Raw genomic sequence first — 17344 nt, 5'->3', positions numbered from 1 at the left:
TTATAATTTCTACAATGTAATAATAAAGATACTTTTAAAAAACAAAGACAAGTTAGGGTTAAATTTACAATTTACTAAAGTGACAGTGAATTTCACACTTCTGGTTGAGATAAATGCAAAAGAGAAATGTATTTTAGTTCAGGAAAACCTGTAGTCTTCAGATTATTTAGTAGAAATGTCAAATTTGTGAAGTGTTTTCCCAGGCCACCCAAGTGCTAATTATTTCTTATTAAATATGTAGTAGATCTAAAAGTATGTATAGCAGTAAAACACTTGCTGAAAGGTAGATCATCATTTCTGTCCCACTGTACATTTACATTATGTCTGAAATCATTGAACATAGGGACAGTTACAGGCAATTTAATCAGCGTGTTGCATCTCTTGCTAGACTTGAACTAGCTTACAAATGATTCTCAACCTGCTAATATTTCCACAGAAAGAGGCAGTGTTGTGTGCGTTCATCCTGACCTCTTTAGTGCTCTGGCTGTGTCTTTGCTGCATGATCCATTTGACTGTCGCTTGTGGTGAAGGAGGCCTGCACTCCAGGAAGGTTGAGTTGTTCTCTACTCCATAAACCACCTTCAGCTCAATTTCCTCAGAACCTGCAAAGGATTTCAGGTACATTATATTACTATTATTATGGCAAACAAAAATATCATCAAATGCCAGTAAATTAACAGCTAAATGAAATGTCTACTCTACTACTTTGCTTAGTTTTGTATACAAAGAATGTTTGATGACATATTAAGATGCCTATACTGTCACAAAGTTGAGGATAGAGCAAAGTTTTAGAGTTACTACCATCTCCCAGATCCTGACACTGGCTCCATGGGTCGCCGTACCTCACATCCTGTCGGCGGGAACGTCTGGAAAAGGCAAGTGTGAAGCTGTTAGATATGGCTATTGAGGATTTTAGTCACCAAGTTCACTTGCAATGTGTAGTAGAACTTATCTATGTATCTAACTAATCTGAGTGTGAAGATTGTTTTAATAGTAAAAGCCAGAGGTAGCAAAAACAAGACTGATGTTACAAAAAATGTCTGACATTAAAAGACAAAATTAAAAAAAAAACATGCTTGCATAAATAAAAAAATCACACAGAGATTCACTTCTTTCACTAGCATCAACATTCTCTATACAGCTTTTCATTCCTCATGCATTATCTTACAAGCACTCATATCATGTACAATCATGTCAGTGAAATTTACTTGTGTGGCTTCCAACTGATTGCTATGTTTTGACATTTTAATGCAATAGATACCACTCTGGGAAGAAATACAACTCTTTATCAATCCCTGTATAAATAGGAACATAAGGTCTTACTAACAGATGGAAAGTAGTGTACTGTAACTCTCAATTTAACACATAACTAGGCCCACACTAACACTCCTGGCATAGAACAATCAAGTTGTTTTATTGGGTGCACAGACTTCATTATAGCTTCCTTACTCATGAATCCAGCTGTGCCTGGAGGATCATATCCATATAAAACAGCAGCATGCCAAATTCTTACATCCCCCATAACAAAACTGGCTGCTTTCCATCGTTGCCGTAAAGTAAACAGTTGCACATAAACAACACATATTTGACTGAACACAGCATAGCTATATATCTGCCTCTGGCACAGTTTCACTATGTGAGTTCAAAGAGTTTGTATTCAGAAATAAAAATAATAGGTAAACATTATGACACAGCATACAATACACTGCATTTTGTCAGTGTGCATAAACAGATGCCAGATGGGTGCCAAAGAGAAAGATACCTCTTGTTAGTTGGGAAATAAGTGGTGCAGGTGGTGCCGTCCCAGGCGCAATAAGGATCCCGGGCCAGGCAGCAGTCAGCACAGGCCTTCCCATAGAGCTCACATCGTTGCAGGGGCAACCGAGCCACCGCATCTGCACTGCTCACAAATAGAGCTTGCTGAAAAAAAAAGGGGGGGGGGGGAGCGGGTTAGTTTTACCTGCATCCTATTATGCCTACTTCTATCTTGGAAGTATCTTTGAGTTTTTCTGCCTCCATCCCTGACAGATTTGCTGCCCAAAACAATCTTCAACAAACTGAAATCTGGTCTAATAATCTCACAATCACAGAGTAACAATCATGGATCACAAAATAATTGATGAGGTTGTATCACCTTATATCCATACTGTCTTCCCTTTAGAAGGAATGGCAATCAAATTAGTGTTATCTCACAGACTTATTAAATTTTTTATTCTAAGAACAGCTACTGGTATAAAGCCCAACTTTATGTTTGCATATGCCACACTATTGTAATGTACTATACATAAATTCACAATCCAATAATGTCAGCCTTATCACAGAGAAGAGCTGGAAAATACACTATATGGTGTAAAATACACTATAATTTTGTGGACACCTGACCATCACACCCACATGTGCTTTTTGAGCATCCCATTCCTGATTTAGTCTCTTGTTTGCTGTTATAATAACCTTCACTCTTCTGGGAAGGCTTTCTGCTAGATTTTGGAGCATGGCTGTGGGGATTTGCTCATTCAACCACAAGACCATTAGGGAGGTTACGCACTGATGTTGGGTGAGAAGGCCTGGAACACAGTTGGAGTTCCAGTTCATCCCAAAGGTGTTTAGTGGGGATGAGGTCAGGGCTCTGTCCAGGCCACTCGAGTTCTTTCACTCCAACACTGGCAAACCATGTCTTCATGGACCTCACTTTCTGTACTGTGGTATTGTCATGCAGGCCCATGATTGGGCTCAACTCCTTAGTTCCAGTTAATGGGAAATTGTAATGCGACAGCATACAAAGCCATCCTATACAACTGTGTGCTTCCAACAATTTGGGGAAGGGCCACATATGGCTGTGATGGTCAGGTGTCCACATACTTTTTTGTACATATAGTGTATATGTATAAATCTGTACAAATATAGACTACATTCCATGAGAAGACAAAACAAGGATGATAACTGCAGTTTATAATTAGAGCAACAGCTCATGTTATCTAGGGAAACCTAATTTAGAAAGTCTACTAAAAGGAGCTAAATTATAGCTTTAAAAAGAACCGGTTTCACTGCATGAGCACTTGCTTCTGGATTGAAGGTTCTCCTTCTGTTAATTATCTCCCAGAAGGAAAGTCATTAAACACTATTAAATGCTAACCCTAAATGACCACCCACAAAATAGCTTTACATACCCTCTTGGTGGAGAGCTCCATGCTTAAGATAGGACTCTAGGAGATAAAAGGAAGAAAACAAATTGTCAGTATGCATTAAAATGGTGACATGAATCACCTCCCGATTCAGGGAGTAGGTGAAGGAGGACACGCATTGTTGGCACTGAACAAGAGGCTCATCTCGGGCTGTTGTGCAAGTTGCAGGCTTTTCCGGCTCATTGCTTCATTTATCCTCCATGTGCTGCCAGCAAATGGTCCTTGACTTTTAAAACAACTCTCTCTTTTACAAATGGCTAGTGAGGATGGTACCTGATAGAGTACTATCCTGTGTCTGCTGAATGTGATACAGAATAATGTTTATTGTTCTACCTGTAAAACGCTGATTCATTCTTTATATTAGGAATTGGGAAGTTGGTTAAAAATGTCATTTTGTTGCCAGGTGCATACTCTTAAATCAGGGGTCGTCAACTTGCAGACCGAGCAAAGTATTTCAGCAGACCAAAACGAGTACTGGAAGAGATACTGTGGCAGAGCCGATAAATGTAAGAAAAAAACTATATTTTTCAAAACATGAAAAAGCATGGCTTATGTAGTAGATCCTCTGTTTCAGTTCATCCAATCCGATGCATTTATGTAAATTATGTAGCTGAAGGTAGCTCATCGGACCAGAGACAAGCCAAAAAGAGAGCTAGAGAGGTCAGAAAGGGACATACTTATTATTACTATTATTATTTAATTTACCTTTTCTGGCCTGATTAGTGAAGTGACCAGATGAAAAAAGTATAAACACCTCTAGTTCACAGACTGTGGTGATAGTCAAAAGTGGTAACGTGAACCACCACTGCAAAGCAAAACATAACCACTTTACAATGTCTAATTTACAGTCATAAACTAATCTCTAATTGTTAGTTGCTTATCCAGACATTGTAAGCAATTAATTTTATGGAACTGGACCTTTACAAATGTTTACATTACAAGCTACTTTATTTCAGATCAGCTGGAATTAAAGTGAAAGACAAAACCAGATCAAAGCCACTTCTACTCCTCCAAAACATTTTTTTGTTTTGCGTGACATAATTTTCAGCACAATGTCTCACCTATCTATCGTCATACAATCACCCGTGTGTTACAATGCTTTTTGGGAGCCTCAACCTTGGTCTTGTGAAAAGTCTTTAACTTGTCCATTTTATCTCACATTTCCTTGGCATCTCTTATTAACCCAGGAACCCAAGGTTATAGGAAAACCTCATTTGTCTCGGTTTACTTCCCCCGTTTGTCCCTCGGGGAAACCAACATGTTCCAAGCTGTCTACAGCCTTGAATAAATGATCTCCACTTTTCATTTGCTAAGTAAACAAAGATGATCCCCTTTAGTCATTTGTTGTTTCTGCCTACTTGTTCACTCTTTTCTCCCACTGCCTGGATTTGGTCAGTAGGCTGAAGGGCCCTAGGAAGCAGGCGGGTCTGTTTTTCCTTATAAAAGGTTATTAAGGTTAGTTGGGGAAGCTGAGCTCTCGCAGGGAGACTGACCAGACAGAGCCTGCAGCTAAAGATCATGTGGCAGGTCAACAGATGGCATGAAGACACTAGAGGAAAAGTATAAGATTGAGTGTAGAGAGTATGACAAAATTGAGTTACCTGAAACACACTCAGCTCTTCCAGTATTATTTCCTCAGATTCCCAGTTCTCCTTGGGAATGGATACCACCTTCAGAACCTTGCCGTCATCTAGAAACAGATACCAACTATAAGGGAGCTGGACAATAAAGATCTCTGGGGCTCTATAAACTATAAACATCATCATAAAATATGTACTGTATATATCACACCAATCATTTAACCATTTATACTGTTAAAATAACCTATTAAAAAGGTGAAACAATAGTAAAAATAATCGATTTTCCAACATTTTGCTAATGAACAAAAATATGAAATGAAAAAACTCTCCGACGAGAGAGTAACAATATTAAACGGGAAAAAAAACCGCTTTCTTAATTAAAAACATTGTGTCTTATTTGCCTTATTACTGGTATTTCTAAATCTGAAACAAAAAAGTAATTTTAGTCAATTATGTGCACAGCCACATCTGCCATGAGAAGAATTTTCAAGCAGGGAAGGCATTTTGTGACCCTATTCCCATAAACGTTGTTTTATTTTTCAATACAGTAATAGGGATAAAGATAGGAATTTTGCAACAGATGTTAGAATTACATTATAAAAGCAAATGTCAAAAAAATTAAATCAAAACAAATGGTCTTACATTTTTTTTGTAAATTTGAACCCTTTTATTTTTCACTGCATTTACCAAGATAAAAAAAAGATAGATTATATCGTACAGGATATTGGTTTGTTTATATCATGTAATTTAATAGCTGATACACCTGCAGCCACATCAGCATTCGGTTTGACCTTAATCTTCAGTATTAATCTTCTCCTTGTCTCCCTACACTCACTGTAGTGTTTTTACATGCATCCCACCCCGTGCGATTACTCTGTCACCCCTTGACTGAGCAGAGGTAAATATAATAGGGTGACACAGAGCTTAAATGAGGATTAACGTGACTCCCGGATGGCTAACAGCTGTTACTCTGCTCTCTTTACAAGCTGTGGGGAGACTTGGATGGCTTCAGCGTAGAACAATGCTCTCTGCACACAGATGCTCCCAAAGTCTCTATTTATCTTAAATGATTCACATACACATGGCAGAGTTTACAGACTCAGCACACAAGGCAATAGCATCTTGCATAATCTCAGTATCAGGACTGTGCAAAGAGAAAATGTCAGAAATTGTTTTGGTAAATTGTAGTGCACGGGGGAACTGGTGTGTATTCAGCAGTACAAATCGGTTATTTACACCAGTGAGAGTTTATGTTAGTGCATTCGATCTGTTTACTGGCCCCAGAGTGGTCTTGCTTGCTTCCAGGATCTCAGTCATAGCACTTTTTTGACTTCTATATTATATTAACTTTATTAATATAATTTGTCCCAGCTTATTATTCAGTTATTAAATGAATTATTTAGATTAATAGAAAAATACCGTTACAGAAATAGTTTGGTGAATAATCAGATTTACCCGAATGTTCACTTTAGCCAAAATGAAGCAACTAAGACTGAAGCAAAGGTGAGATAGACTTCCATTATGTATGAACTACATTACCCTGGTTATTCCAAGCCATTACTAAGGAAGCACCAAATATCTCTTGGATGACTGACTACATTTGGGGTAATTGGAAATTTGTATAAATTTTCCTTTAACTCATGGGAGAAGAAAGATTATCAAAGAAGATCCCAAGCAAACTCTACAAAGACAATCAAGAGACTAGTGGGTTGGTCTGTAAACCTTGAGTAAAGGATCAGTGAAATGTCAGACTGGGCTTGGTTTACAATTAACCATCTGGTCTTCTTGCCAGTCCCTAAGTAAATTACAGAATGATTGTGTCCTGTATTTTTATAAATTTATAAGGTAATAAAGTTGTAAGAGAATGAAGTCTCAAAGGCACTAATTGGATAGATAATTGGACCACTCTGGTCACTTCTCCAACATACCTGTACCCAAATGCAGAACATTGTATTGGCCATCTTCTGCATCCACTCTATCCACTACCAACTTCTTCAGCCTGTAGGGGGCACTGATGTGAGTAAACAGTGGCCGTCTGTGAATTGGCATGACTGGCTCCCACATTAGTTGGTGGCCTCTCATGAAGCTCATAACCTCGTCGGGAAAGTCACGGGTAGACTTGTGCAACGGGTCGTACGTCTCACTTGGGCACTGAGGGAACATGAAGGGAATGTTATCTGTGTTCTAGGGAGATCTAATATTTATAACCATCGCTGTAACTAGGATCAATCAGCTTTCAATTAACCCCAAAGTTCAATTTCAGCTGACAAAGTCTTTTTGCTATCTTGAAATTTATGCCAGTTACCTTCAAATAGTCAAAAACATTCCATCATTTTCCTATAATTTGAATGTTGTGATGTGGCAGTATCATGCCCCATAACTGGAAGGTATTATAAGTTAGCCAGCTAAATAGTCTACTTTATAATGCTTTCAGAACATCACAAAAGTTGTTTCTATCTAGCTCAAGATAAAGAAAAGGACATAATGTTGATAGACATAATATAGTCTACTCTACATTACTTGCTGATTATGCAGTACTATGTCATTAATAACCAGTTAACACTGAACTGAGTAATGTTACACAATACGGCAGCTTAAAATTGAGCTACTATTAAGTGTTTCATTGTTTTAGCCAGCTAGGTTTGTAGTTAGCTAATGTTACTGTAACTATCAAGCTGATATCACCATTACGAATAGTAAAAAATTATGAGGTTTGCATTTTACCAGTGTAAACCAATTGTCCTCGTATTTATACACTCCTGGGTAAAAGAAATTGGGCAAGCCCAAAATGGTAAAATATTAAGCTTTTATTGGTCTTACCAACAAATCATTGGTCAGGAAATTAGCAATAATTAAAAAATTTTAATCATTATCATGATTTTACCTTTGCATACAAGAAGACTATATAAGTGAATTTCCCTGTTTCTAGCTTTTCCCCAAACAAACAGTTCACTGCTGCAAAAGGAAACCAGCAAATCGTGGCACAGGAGCTCTCAGGAGTGCATTTGTTTAATTCTTGCTAATTTTCTGACCAATGATTTGTTGTTAAGACCATTAAAAGCTTAATATTTGCCATTTTGGGCTTGGCCCATTTTTTTTGCCCAGCAGTGTATGTTCTCACATAACCTCACACATTTATTTCATAACTAAATGAGCCTGTAATATGTGTTGTATATCTCTCAACAAGAAATGAAATAAATGGAACATATGGGCAAAACCAAAGTGCTCTGAGGCCCATTGAGAAACAATCATTACTGATGACTGGCCAGTCTTGGAGCGCAAGTTTTTACACACAGTAGGCTACATTCTGCCGCCACATTGTTAGGGTGTCGCTTTTTCCATGTTGAATGTGACAGTGCAAGAGATTACAAAAATCTTATAAAATTATCAAGGTCCAGAAATCTGTGTCCAAATAGTTGATTAAAGCCATGATTACTCATAACTCATACAATTATTACTAGCTGGATATTAATAATGGAAAACTGAACTCATGGAATATAGTGGACACCCATAACAAAGCACTGGAAAGTGTCAGCATCTAAATATCTGGGAAATAAGTTTAAATTACCTTTTTTTTCCTTTTCAGAAAATGAATGTGAGTTTATGCAGAACCATGAAATCATCTATGGTAAACGGCTTTCACTGTTTCTTTACGATGTCGGTTCTCATAATTAGTCAAGCTAACACCCTTGCCAAGATTTTCCCTGTAGGGAAGCATATGTGTGAACAGCACACACCTCTAGCACTTTAACAAATGCCCTAAAGTATGACCCTGAAAGCACCTACCAGCTTTTTTATAATTCCCCCGTGAGGGATGTGAGGAATGATGGACAGCAGGATTGTGACTGCAAAATATGCAATCATATGGACTATATATGTTATTCATGCAGGGAAAACATGCTTTCCATTATATATTACTGAGAACAACTGAACCTAAACATTGGTGAAAGTTGCAATACCATGAATTATGGTTGCATGCCAGGGTTAAGGGTTTGATTAGTGTATGAAGCTCAACTCAACTGGGGCTTTATGGGATTTAAACTGAGTACATCATGAATGTAGAGTCAATATTACTCACTCATCCCACGCTGTTGCTTACTTTAGCCCTGTTTGGGCTTAGACGACTGTCTACCAAAAACCCACAGCTGTTTTCACAGTTATGCCCTCAGTTCGCCTCCCACTGTTCTTTCCAAAACCCTCACTGACACATGTACAGAATCTCCCTGTAGCAGACTCACCGTCCCTGGACGTGGATATGGGATCCTGCCTTTGTATTCCACCCAGCGGTAGTCAGGGCCTTCTTTGTGGGCGAATGGCCCATTGAACGCGGCTCGGATGGACGCCATTGAGTAGACACATACGGCTGAGCCACGGAAGACAGAGCTTTTGAAAGAAGAGAAGAAGGGGAAGTGAGTGTTGGCCTGCTGCTGAGTTAGAATAACACAAGCCCTTGAGCCTTGTCACCTCTGACCCTTCCTGAATGGCCTGTGGACCTCCCTCTCTTCTGGGGAAGCCAGGCAGATTGTTTTGGAAGAGTCAGGAGGAGACTGTTGAACTCAAACTGTTGTCTTTGAGGGCGTAAGAGTGCTGATGTCAGGTGGTTGGATAAAGAGATTTAATCAAATTACATAAATGATCACGGATATGGCTTTCATACATGTAGGAGATGCCGAGAGGGAATTATTCCAGATCCATTTTCCCAAAAGTGTCACAGCATTGAGATATTTTTTACCCATTTCCAAGCAACAGCATTTACAGCAATGCATGATTCAGATTTGTCATCTAAATCTTTTGGGAGCAATTATAACGAGCACCTGGAAATACCACAAGATGGCTGGAATTAAGTATACAAAGCATTCCTTGTTCTTAAGATGACCTTTCAGCTACCACAATTTTAGGGATCAGGCCCTGTATTTAATACCCAGTATTAAATTCAAGGGGATCAAATCAAAGACTGATACATAGCTTTCAAGTATCATTAATTTCAATATGGCTAACAATCTCAGGATATATACTATTTTTAAAAATGTATTTCCTATTTTTTCCTAAAATTTTAACCTCATGACAAAAACTACAAAAAAATGTAATTGCCTACTTAGGTCTATATTAACTGTTCTGATCGAAGGACATTTCTTTCTTTCTAATTTTAAATTCCTATTTATTTATTTCATACAACAGTTACATGGTTCAAAAGACCATGGCTCATCCAAGAACCAAAAATGCAAAATACCACATGAATAACACCAGATTTCCCCCAGATTGTATACTTTGCTGTTTAAATTAGATTAAATTATATTTAATATATATAATGTTTAATCTCCAAAACGAATATGAAGTCACATCTTTAGTGCTGATAAACGTCTATATGTCTGTATAACAGTTTTCTTCATTAGAGTCTTACCTCGAAGTTGAGAAGACTCCATATATCACTGGATTTTGTGGCTCTTTGGTCTCCAAGAGAAATATATCCTCTAGAAATACAAAAATAATATATTTTTAATATTGTAATAATAATAATATACATTATTTAAATTATCTATACCTGTCTATTGTTTTCTATATTTTAGAAATGTATTAAAGTGAATGAAAATAAGGTTACACAGCTTTCACTAACACATTCAAAAGTTTTCACAGTTTCACCCTGTCAACAAATTCCACTTCCCACGTTGTCTCTGCCCTGACATTATCAAGCCTTTATCCTGTGTATGTGTCACGCACCCCCTGGCAGCAGATTCCCCATTCATGCCCTCAAACATGCTCTTTGTCCCTGACCAGCTGAGGGCAAAACCCATCACCTAGCCCTCACCCCTCCCCACACCCTAACTGCCCACACCCTGGTCACATCTGGCGATTCCTCACTGACCTGCCAGAGTCCCGAGATAACACCACCATCCTAATAGTCATCGACTGTTTCTCAAAGTTCCTATGCCTGATTCCACTCCCTAACCTCCCCTCCGCCTTTGCTATGGCGGAACTGCTCTTCAGCCACATATTCTGGTACTTTGGGATCCCGTAGGACATAGTGAGTGACCGGGGCCCTCAGTTCACCTCCCACTTGAAGCCAGTTATACCCAGATCCCTAGCCACCAAAAATCCCGCCTACCACCCCACCTGCTCCTCTCAACATCGAGGGCCAGCCTGCCTACCTGGTCATGTCAATCCTGAATTCTCTGTCAGGTCAACCCAGACAACGAGCTCCACTTCCCAACACACAATGCAGCCTACAAACATGGCTGCCCCAGACTACACTCCCCAGAATTCACACACCCTGCCACGTTCACAGTCACAGAACTTTTGATGAAGCATCCCTGTTCCCAATTGCACACACACACAGAATCTTTAAAAGAGACTCTTATTCACCAACACCTTGCAAAATATACACTCAATTTTGTCTCTGCACCTGACGTTACCAAGCCTGTGTATTAGCCTTTCCCAGTTTGTCCTGTTTGTAGATTGCCTGACCCTAGCCGGCTTATTGATTCTGATTTTGCCTGCCAATTTGGATTGGTGTGATCTGGTCTTATTAAAGAGAAACTGTACTGCATTCTCATCCATCTCAGCTTTGTTTACATGACACACACCACTTCTGTGATCCCTAACCTACCTTTCTGTGTACGAGTTTATATGTAACTCCATTCTCTACAATTTTCCAACATTTATCACTTCTCTTTGCCTACAAATCTGTTGCTTATGCTCAAAGTATCTCAGGTTTGTTCTGACCTGGGAAAAATACAGACTTCCATTTTAAATGTTTAATCATGAACACACAGTTGTTGTGTTTGAATGGAAATACACTGTATACATGTTTGAATGGAAATAAGTATAATATATAATTTATATTTCCTTTATGTTTTTATTGCTGTTTTTCATTTTTATTACAAGACACCACTGAATATATAATTTCTTAAGTGTGAGCATACCCAGCTCATCGAAGTGTGTGTCCATGCCTCCTGGCCCTGACACTGAGCAGACCAGCCTGGCCTTTAGGAAGGTACTCCAGCGATTAATCAGACTCCGCTTCCCACCAATGTCATTCTGATAAACAAATGCATAATACCATCATGTCATTTGATGTATTATGAGAACAGTAACATGAACAGATGTTAATATATAATGATCAAACTGGATTTCAGAGTGTCATAAATCATATGCCGATGCTTGAGTTATTCATCAAGCTGTCTGAGAAGGTCTTAAGCCAGAGACTGTGTTCAACAATCTCTCAGAGTGAGAGGTTTGATCTTATAATATTTTTTGCTATAAAATGCTTTAAAAATACTATGGACCAGTGCTGGCTTTAAAATACCATATTAACAGAGGGTCTTTAAAACAGCATTAAAATTTAATTAGGGTTGTAAAAGTTGACTTGTTTCAATTAGTGCACTGGTCTCAATATTTATGGCACAACCACGCAGATTAAAAACAGCACATATCAGAAATGTTTTGATGCAATGTTGACTAAACTCACTTAATACCACACATGCAGCTCTTTTTATTACTACTATACTATTATGAAAAGAAATGTTATCAAATGGATTTCCTTTTGCAATATCTGTTTCTCTCTCACTCACTCTCCACCTCTGTGCCTTTCAGTCCCAGTGAAGGAAGTGTGGCCTCACACTACTCAAAGCTAACATTTTCTTGTTAAAATTTGTATTGCATAGAAACAGCTCTAAATCCTGTCATATTGAATTAGTGGATGTATCTTTCATATATTGCCTATTTGATTATGTATTAATATGTACAATTCAATTTAGGAAGTGCAATATTTAGGGTATCAATGTGGGACCATCCATGTGCATCTGTCTTAGAAGGAGAAATAAAAACACTTAAGACTAGATTATGGATTTTTTTTCATTGCACCACTGCCTTATAATTGTACTTCAGCCTGAACACCTTAAAATAAAAGCCTGTGTTATAGGAATGTAACTGAATATGAATATATTATTGGGATTGAACAGATAATGTGTTCCAAATGAATACAAACACAGATATGAATAAGTGCACTATACATTCTACTGCAGTTCTACTGTATTAAGGATCAGAGCACTACCTCTTGCATTTCATACAGTTTTATTGTTTTGTATGCAAGGCATACGGTTTAGCAGAGTGAGGCTGAAAGCTGAGTGAAAGTTCAAAATGTGGGTGGAAAAAGCTGTCACAGCAGGACTTGAATTTACTGATATGATGCCACTCCCAGAACATATGCAGAACAACTGGATCATCTGCTCCAGTGTTAAGTTCAAAGGAGTGAGTGGTTACACAGAATTCCACCTGATATGGTTTCAAAAGTGTTGGCATACATCCTAAAACTGCAGTTATAAGTGCAATTGGTTTACCAAGATGGAATGCCTACAAAATAGTTTTTTTTGTTTTTTTTTTAACTTTCTCAAAGCAAAGCCAGGCATATTAAGTGTTTGTGAGTAATGTCTTGTGTTATTTACCATAACAGGCATTATTTCAGAGGTTTAGGTGAGATCTAAGAATAGAGAAGTACTAAAATACTAACACAAGGCAACTCAGTGATAAAGTTAACATAAAACAACCTATACTGGTGAGGGGCTAGTATGGCCAAATTACACTGAGATGCCAGTATATTATAGACACTAGATAAGTGTACTTAATAAACTGGCAACCCTGTGTAGGTCTATTACTTGCAAACAAACATCTTATTCATTCCTCTTAAGATAAATAACACCACTAATACTCTGGGCATGATATTTCGCAGGCTTATACATAATTTCCGTGCCCGGTTTATATTGACGTGCACAAAACGTTCATTCATTCAGCCCTTCTGGATCGCATTTCATTTTCATTAGCCAATTACAGCCAGTGCCAGCCAGCTCACCTTGCACACTCTAGCCACTCGGCTATAGATGCGCTTATCCAGCTGGTTGGACTCGACAGCCGTTTCCTTGAAGAAGAAATAGACCTTGTCATCGTCTAGGCTATGTGTGTCTGGGATGGAGTACGAGCCCACGAACTCTGGCTCTGTGAAGGAAAAGACATAATAAAAATTTAAGTGCTTCTGATGCAGCCTTGACCAATTTCATGGATATAACTGACATATGTTTCTACATACATTTCCATTTCTATAAAAGTAAACTACAATTTATATATAATTACTTGAAAGTTTCAGTATTTGAATGCATTTAAAGTATTAATGGAATACAATTTTGTACTGCCCCAGACAAACTGAACATTAGGTCACCACTACACTATGCATTTGTATCACATAAACGGCAGAAAATGAAAAGAGTTGATTTCTTAAGCAAATAAAATCCTGAATAGGTAATATTAGAATTTTTCCATTAATATTATTATCAAACTTTATTTGCTGAATTCCAAATGATTTACATGCTCACCCTATCTAACCTTACATAGGGTAGTACCTACATAATGCACTGTATGCCCAATTTAGTGACAAAATAAGCATGACTCATGAGATAATGAGAAAAAAAGAGATATTGTAATGTTATCATATATTCAAATGTTTCAGATTAATTTCTCTGCATTATGAAAACGAAACGAAATGCATTATTAGCTTCTGAATCTCACCATTGAGCCAGTGGTCATTATAAGCCTCAGTGCGAATGTAGTGCTGACTGGTTGTGTGCACAGAGCTACGAAATATGGCTGCATTGTTTCCCATGAAGTCCACTGACGTTCCTGCATACAAGTCTCCATCTAAAGTAAAAACACAGACATGTGAAACCTAAAGCATATGATACATGAACTCAGACTTAATTGGCCTGTCTTTGAATTCTGGATCCTTAATCAAACTAATTCATATTTATGGGATCTTATATAATTAGGAAGTTGGGCTTGTTCCAGACTCTCCTTCAATGCATGATTGAATGATAACAGAAGTCCGTAGCCTAGACAGCAGTCTTTAATTAAACAGTATATGGTTCAGTGGCGATTGAATGATAATAACAGAAGTCCATAGTCCAGGCAGCAGTCTTTAATTAAGCAGCATATGGTTTATGTACCCTTTTCCCCATGGAGCATGGGGTTATGTAGTTTAAAAAAATGACAAAAAAATATAAATCAGGTGGTTAACTTTCATTTCCTGACTGTGGAACAACGAGCAGCTTTCATCCCACCAATTAGCCATGAAATTATAGGCCGTGACAGCATCAGCCAAGGACAGTGCTGATTATTTCTTACAGTGTTGAGAGCTTCCCACACTAGTCATACAGCTGTGCACGAATTATAAACTATAGCTCCTCGAGTCAAATATATCATACATGGGAGGAGACGTACTCTAGATATATGAATCTGTGTTCATAAATATATCAGAATATGATATAATTCATGGGTTTACTGACACTTTTATGCTTTCTTTCAGCAAAAAGCTCAACTTATATTTTTAAATGCCAAATCAACACTATATAATGTAACTCTTGCATTGCTGTAGGTCTATATGTATGATTAATATGCATTTATGGGTAATTTGTATTGAAATATATGTAGCCAACCTATATAGCTTCAGGTAATGTTCACATCAAACATCAGAATGGGGAAAAATGTGATCTCAGTGACCCTGGCCGTGGCATGGTTGTTGGTGCCAGACAGGCTGGTGTGATTATTTTAGTAACTACTGTTCTCGTTGGATTTTCATGCACAACAGTCTCTAGAGTTTCTAAAAAAGAAAAAAACATCCCATGAGCGGCAGAGGAGAATGGCCAGACTGTGTTGAGCTTAGAGGAAGGCTACGGTAACTCAAATAACCAATCTTTACAATGAAAGTGTGCAGAAACGCATCTTAAACCATGTCAAACACATCAAGCTATTAGGCAGACAGCTTCCAAGAGCAGAAGACTGCATCAGGTTCCACGTCTGACAAACAAGAACAGGAATCTGAAGCTACAGTGAACAAAGGCTCACTGAAACTGCACAGATGAAGATTGCAAAAAGACCAGATGATGTTTTTCCCATTTTCAACTGTCCAGTTTTTCTGAGCTTACACCCTGTATCTGCATGACTTTATGTATGATTAGATAATTATATGTATTGTATGATAATTTTATGCATGATTGGATAATTGTATGACAGTGCAGGAGTACATGTAATAAAGTGGACAGTAAGTGTATATATTTACATAACTGCTTTTACTTTTATATTGTTCAATTTTAAATAGTATTGGTGTGATTTCCTGTTTCCATTACAAACACAAAAAAAGATATACAAGCTTGGTAGAAATAGTGATAAAAAAAAAAAAATCCATCACAGTCTCAGTTAGGACTTATGCTTACCAGTGAGTCGAGCAGTGAATGACTCATGTGGACTAAAAGGACATTTCCCTCTCCCGGACTCGACAGCATTGTTCAGCAGTCTAAGCTCAGGTTCCTAGGCGACAAAGACAACCATGTCACCCTCTTAACCCTTTCTATATAGTGTCTTCATTGTTAGCTGAGACTTTTGGTCAATACTTCTCAGTAGGTGACTGAGAGTGATATTCATTCCTGTTGGTGTTCATATTGAAAAAGCAGTATGCTTAAATTTAGCCCTTAAATGTCCTGTTGTCTGATTCATGCCACCTGGGGGTCTGTCACAAGCCATAAAAGGCAAAATGATACATGACTGTCAGTAGATTATAAAAAAGGCAGGATAAAGAGACAGCTGGAAAATGTCAGATTGTACCTTGTGAAGGGTGACTTTCTCACCTCGACATTGTGGCCCAGGTCAATGTATGTACACTTAGGGTGGTACGCTCCAGTTCCACATGCATACACATGAGTTTTGTTGAATGGTTGAAGGAGCCTCACAAAATTGGCACAGTCGGTCTGGGCAGATAAAAGAGCATCTCAGATTAAAGCCTGAGCGATTGCAGAATGAGGTGGCCGTAAACCACTGCTGACAGCTTTAAATCACTGCACAATACTCTCTTTGATGATTCTGATGTTGGAAGAAAGACATGTCAAAGGCAAGGACAGTGAACTTTCCTCCCTACATGGTTTTTAATTAGCATTATCCCTTCAAAGGCTAATGAATAATACTTTATTACTGTTTGTGCATGTCAGAGAGTAGGAGAATATGGCAATAAACTATATATGGCATTAAAAAAAAGATTTTTTTTTTTTTTGAACTTTATTAACCTTTTGAAGTTTACTTACCAACAGATTCTTCCCTGCATGTTTGCAGCGTTCAGTATGTTCCCTTCCAGCTGGCCAATGAATCTAAAAATAGTAAGGACAGAGACTGTTTTCCCAAAGCTTTTTGAAAAAACATACAGTTTGTACAGAGCAATGTATGGTAATAAAATTTGCCTTCATTTGTTATACAATAATCTACTACATACTGTATAATTAGAATAATTAATAACTAAATTTAAATGTGTGTTTTCAATCAAAGTTACCCATTTTAAATGTATTTTTATTTTAAACTTACATGAAACTATGCACCAGTCTCGACCTTTCTAAAAGTTCAGATTTACATTACATCGATTATTCTTAACTTCAGGTCATTTTGAAAGTAACAATGTGAATTAAGAGTGATTGCTATGTATAAATATACACCAAAAAGGTGATTTTAGGGGCAGTCCTAGTTCCTCCATGTCTTATTCAATTCTCACCTATGCAC

General features: G+C 37.8%; 1 protein-coding gene across 4 annotated transcripts in view; it reads right to left on the bottom strand.

Annotated features, from left to right (window-relative positions):
* Positions 1-17344, bottom strand: part of si:dkey-49n23.1 (semaphorin-3D) — a 62440-nt gene that overhangs the window by 3467 nt on the left and 41629 nt on the right. For all 4 annotated transcript variants that reach the window (XM_034314025.2, XM_034314026.2, XM_034314027.2 and 1 more), the window contains 14 exons: positions 16879-16941; positions 16429-16548; positions 16018-16111; positions 14318-14446; positions 13608-13750; positions 11683-11797; positions 10164-10233; positions 9001-9145; positions 6691-6913; positions 4784-4872; positions 3168-3203; positions 1763-1920; positions 802-866; positions 469-602 (listed from right to left, as the gene is read on the bottom strand). In XM_034314025.2, coding sequence (XP_034169916.2) covers positions 469-602; positions 802-866; positions 1763-1920; positions 3168-3203; positions 4784-4872; positions 6691-6913; positions 9001-9145; positions 10164-10233; positions 11683-11797; positions 13608-13750; positions 14318-14446; positions 16018-16111; positions 16429-16548; positions 16879-16941 — 1584 coding nt within the window. The remainder of the gene's footprint in view (positions 1-468; positions 603-801; positions 867-1762; positions 1921-3167; positions 3204-4783; positions 4873-6690; positions 6914-9000; positions 9146-10163; positions 10234-11682; positions 11798-13607; positions 13751-14317; positions 14447-16017; positions 16112-16428; positions 16549-16878; positions 16942-17344) is intronic.

This window comes from Pangasianodon hypophthalmus, chromosome 20 (genome assembly GCF_027358585.1).
Source record: "Pangasianodon hypophthalmus isolate fPanHyp1 chromosome 20, fPanHyp1.pri, whole genome shotgun sequence".
Classification (NCBI taxonomy): Eukaryota; Metazoa; Chordata; class Actinopteri; order Siluriformes; family Pangasiidae; genus Pangasianodon; species Pangasianodon hypophthalmus.
This window is presented reverse-complemented; position numbering and strand designations above follow the sequence as displayed.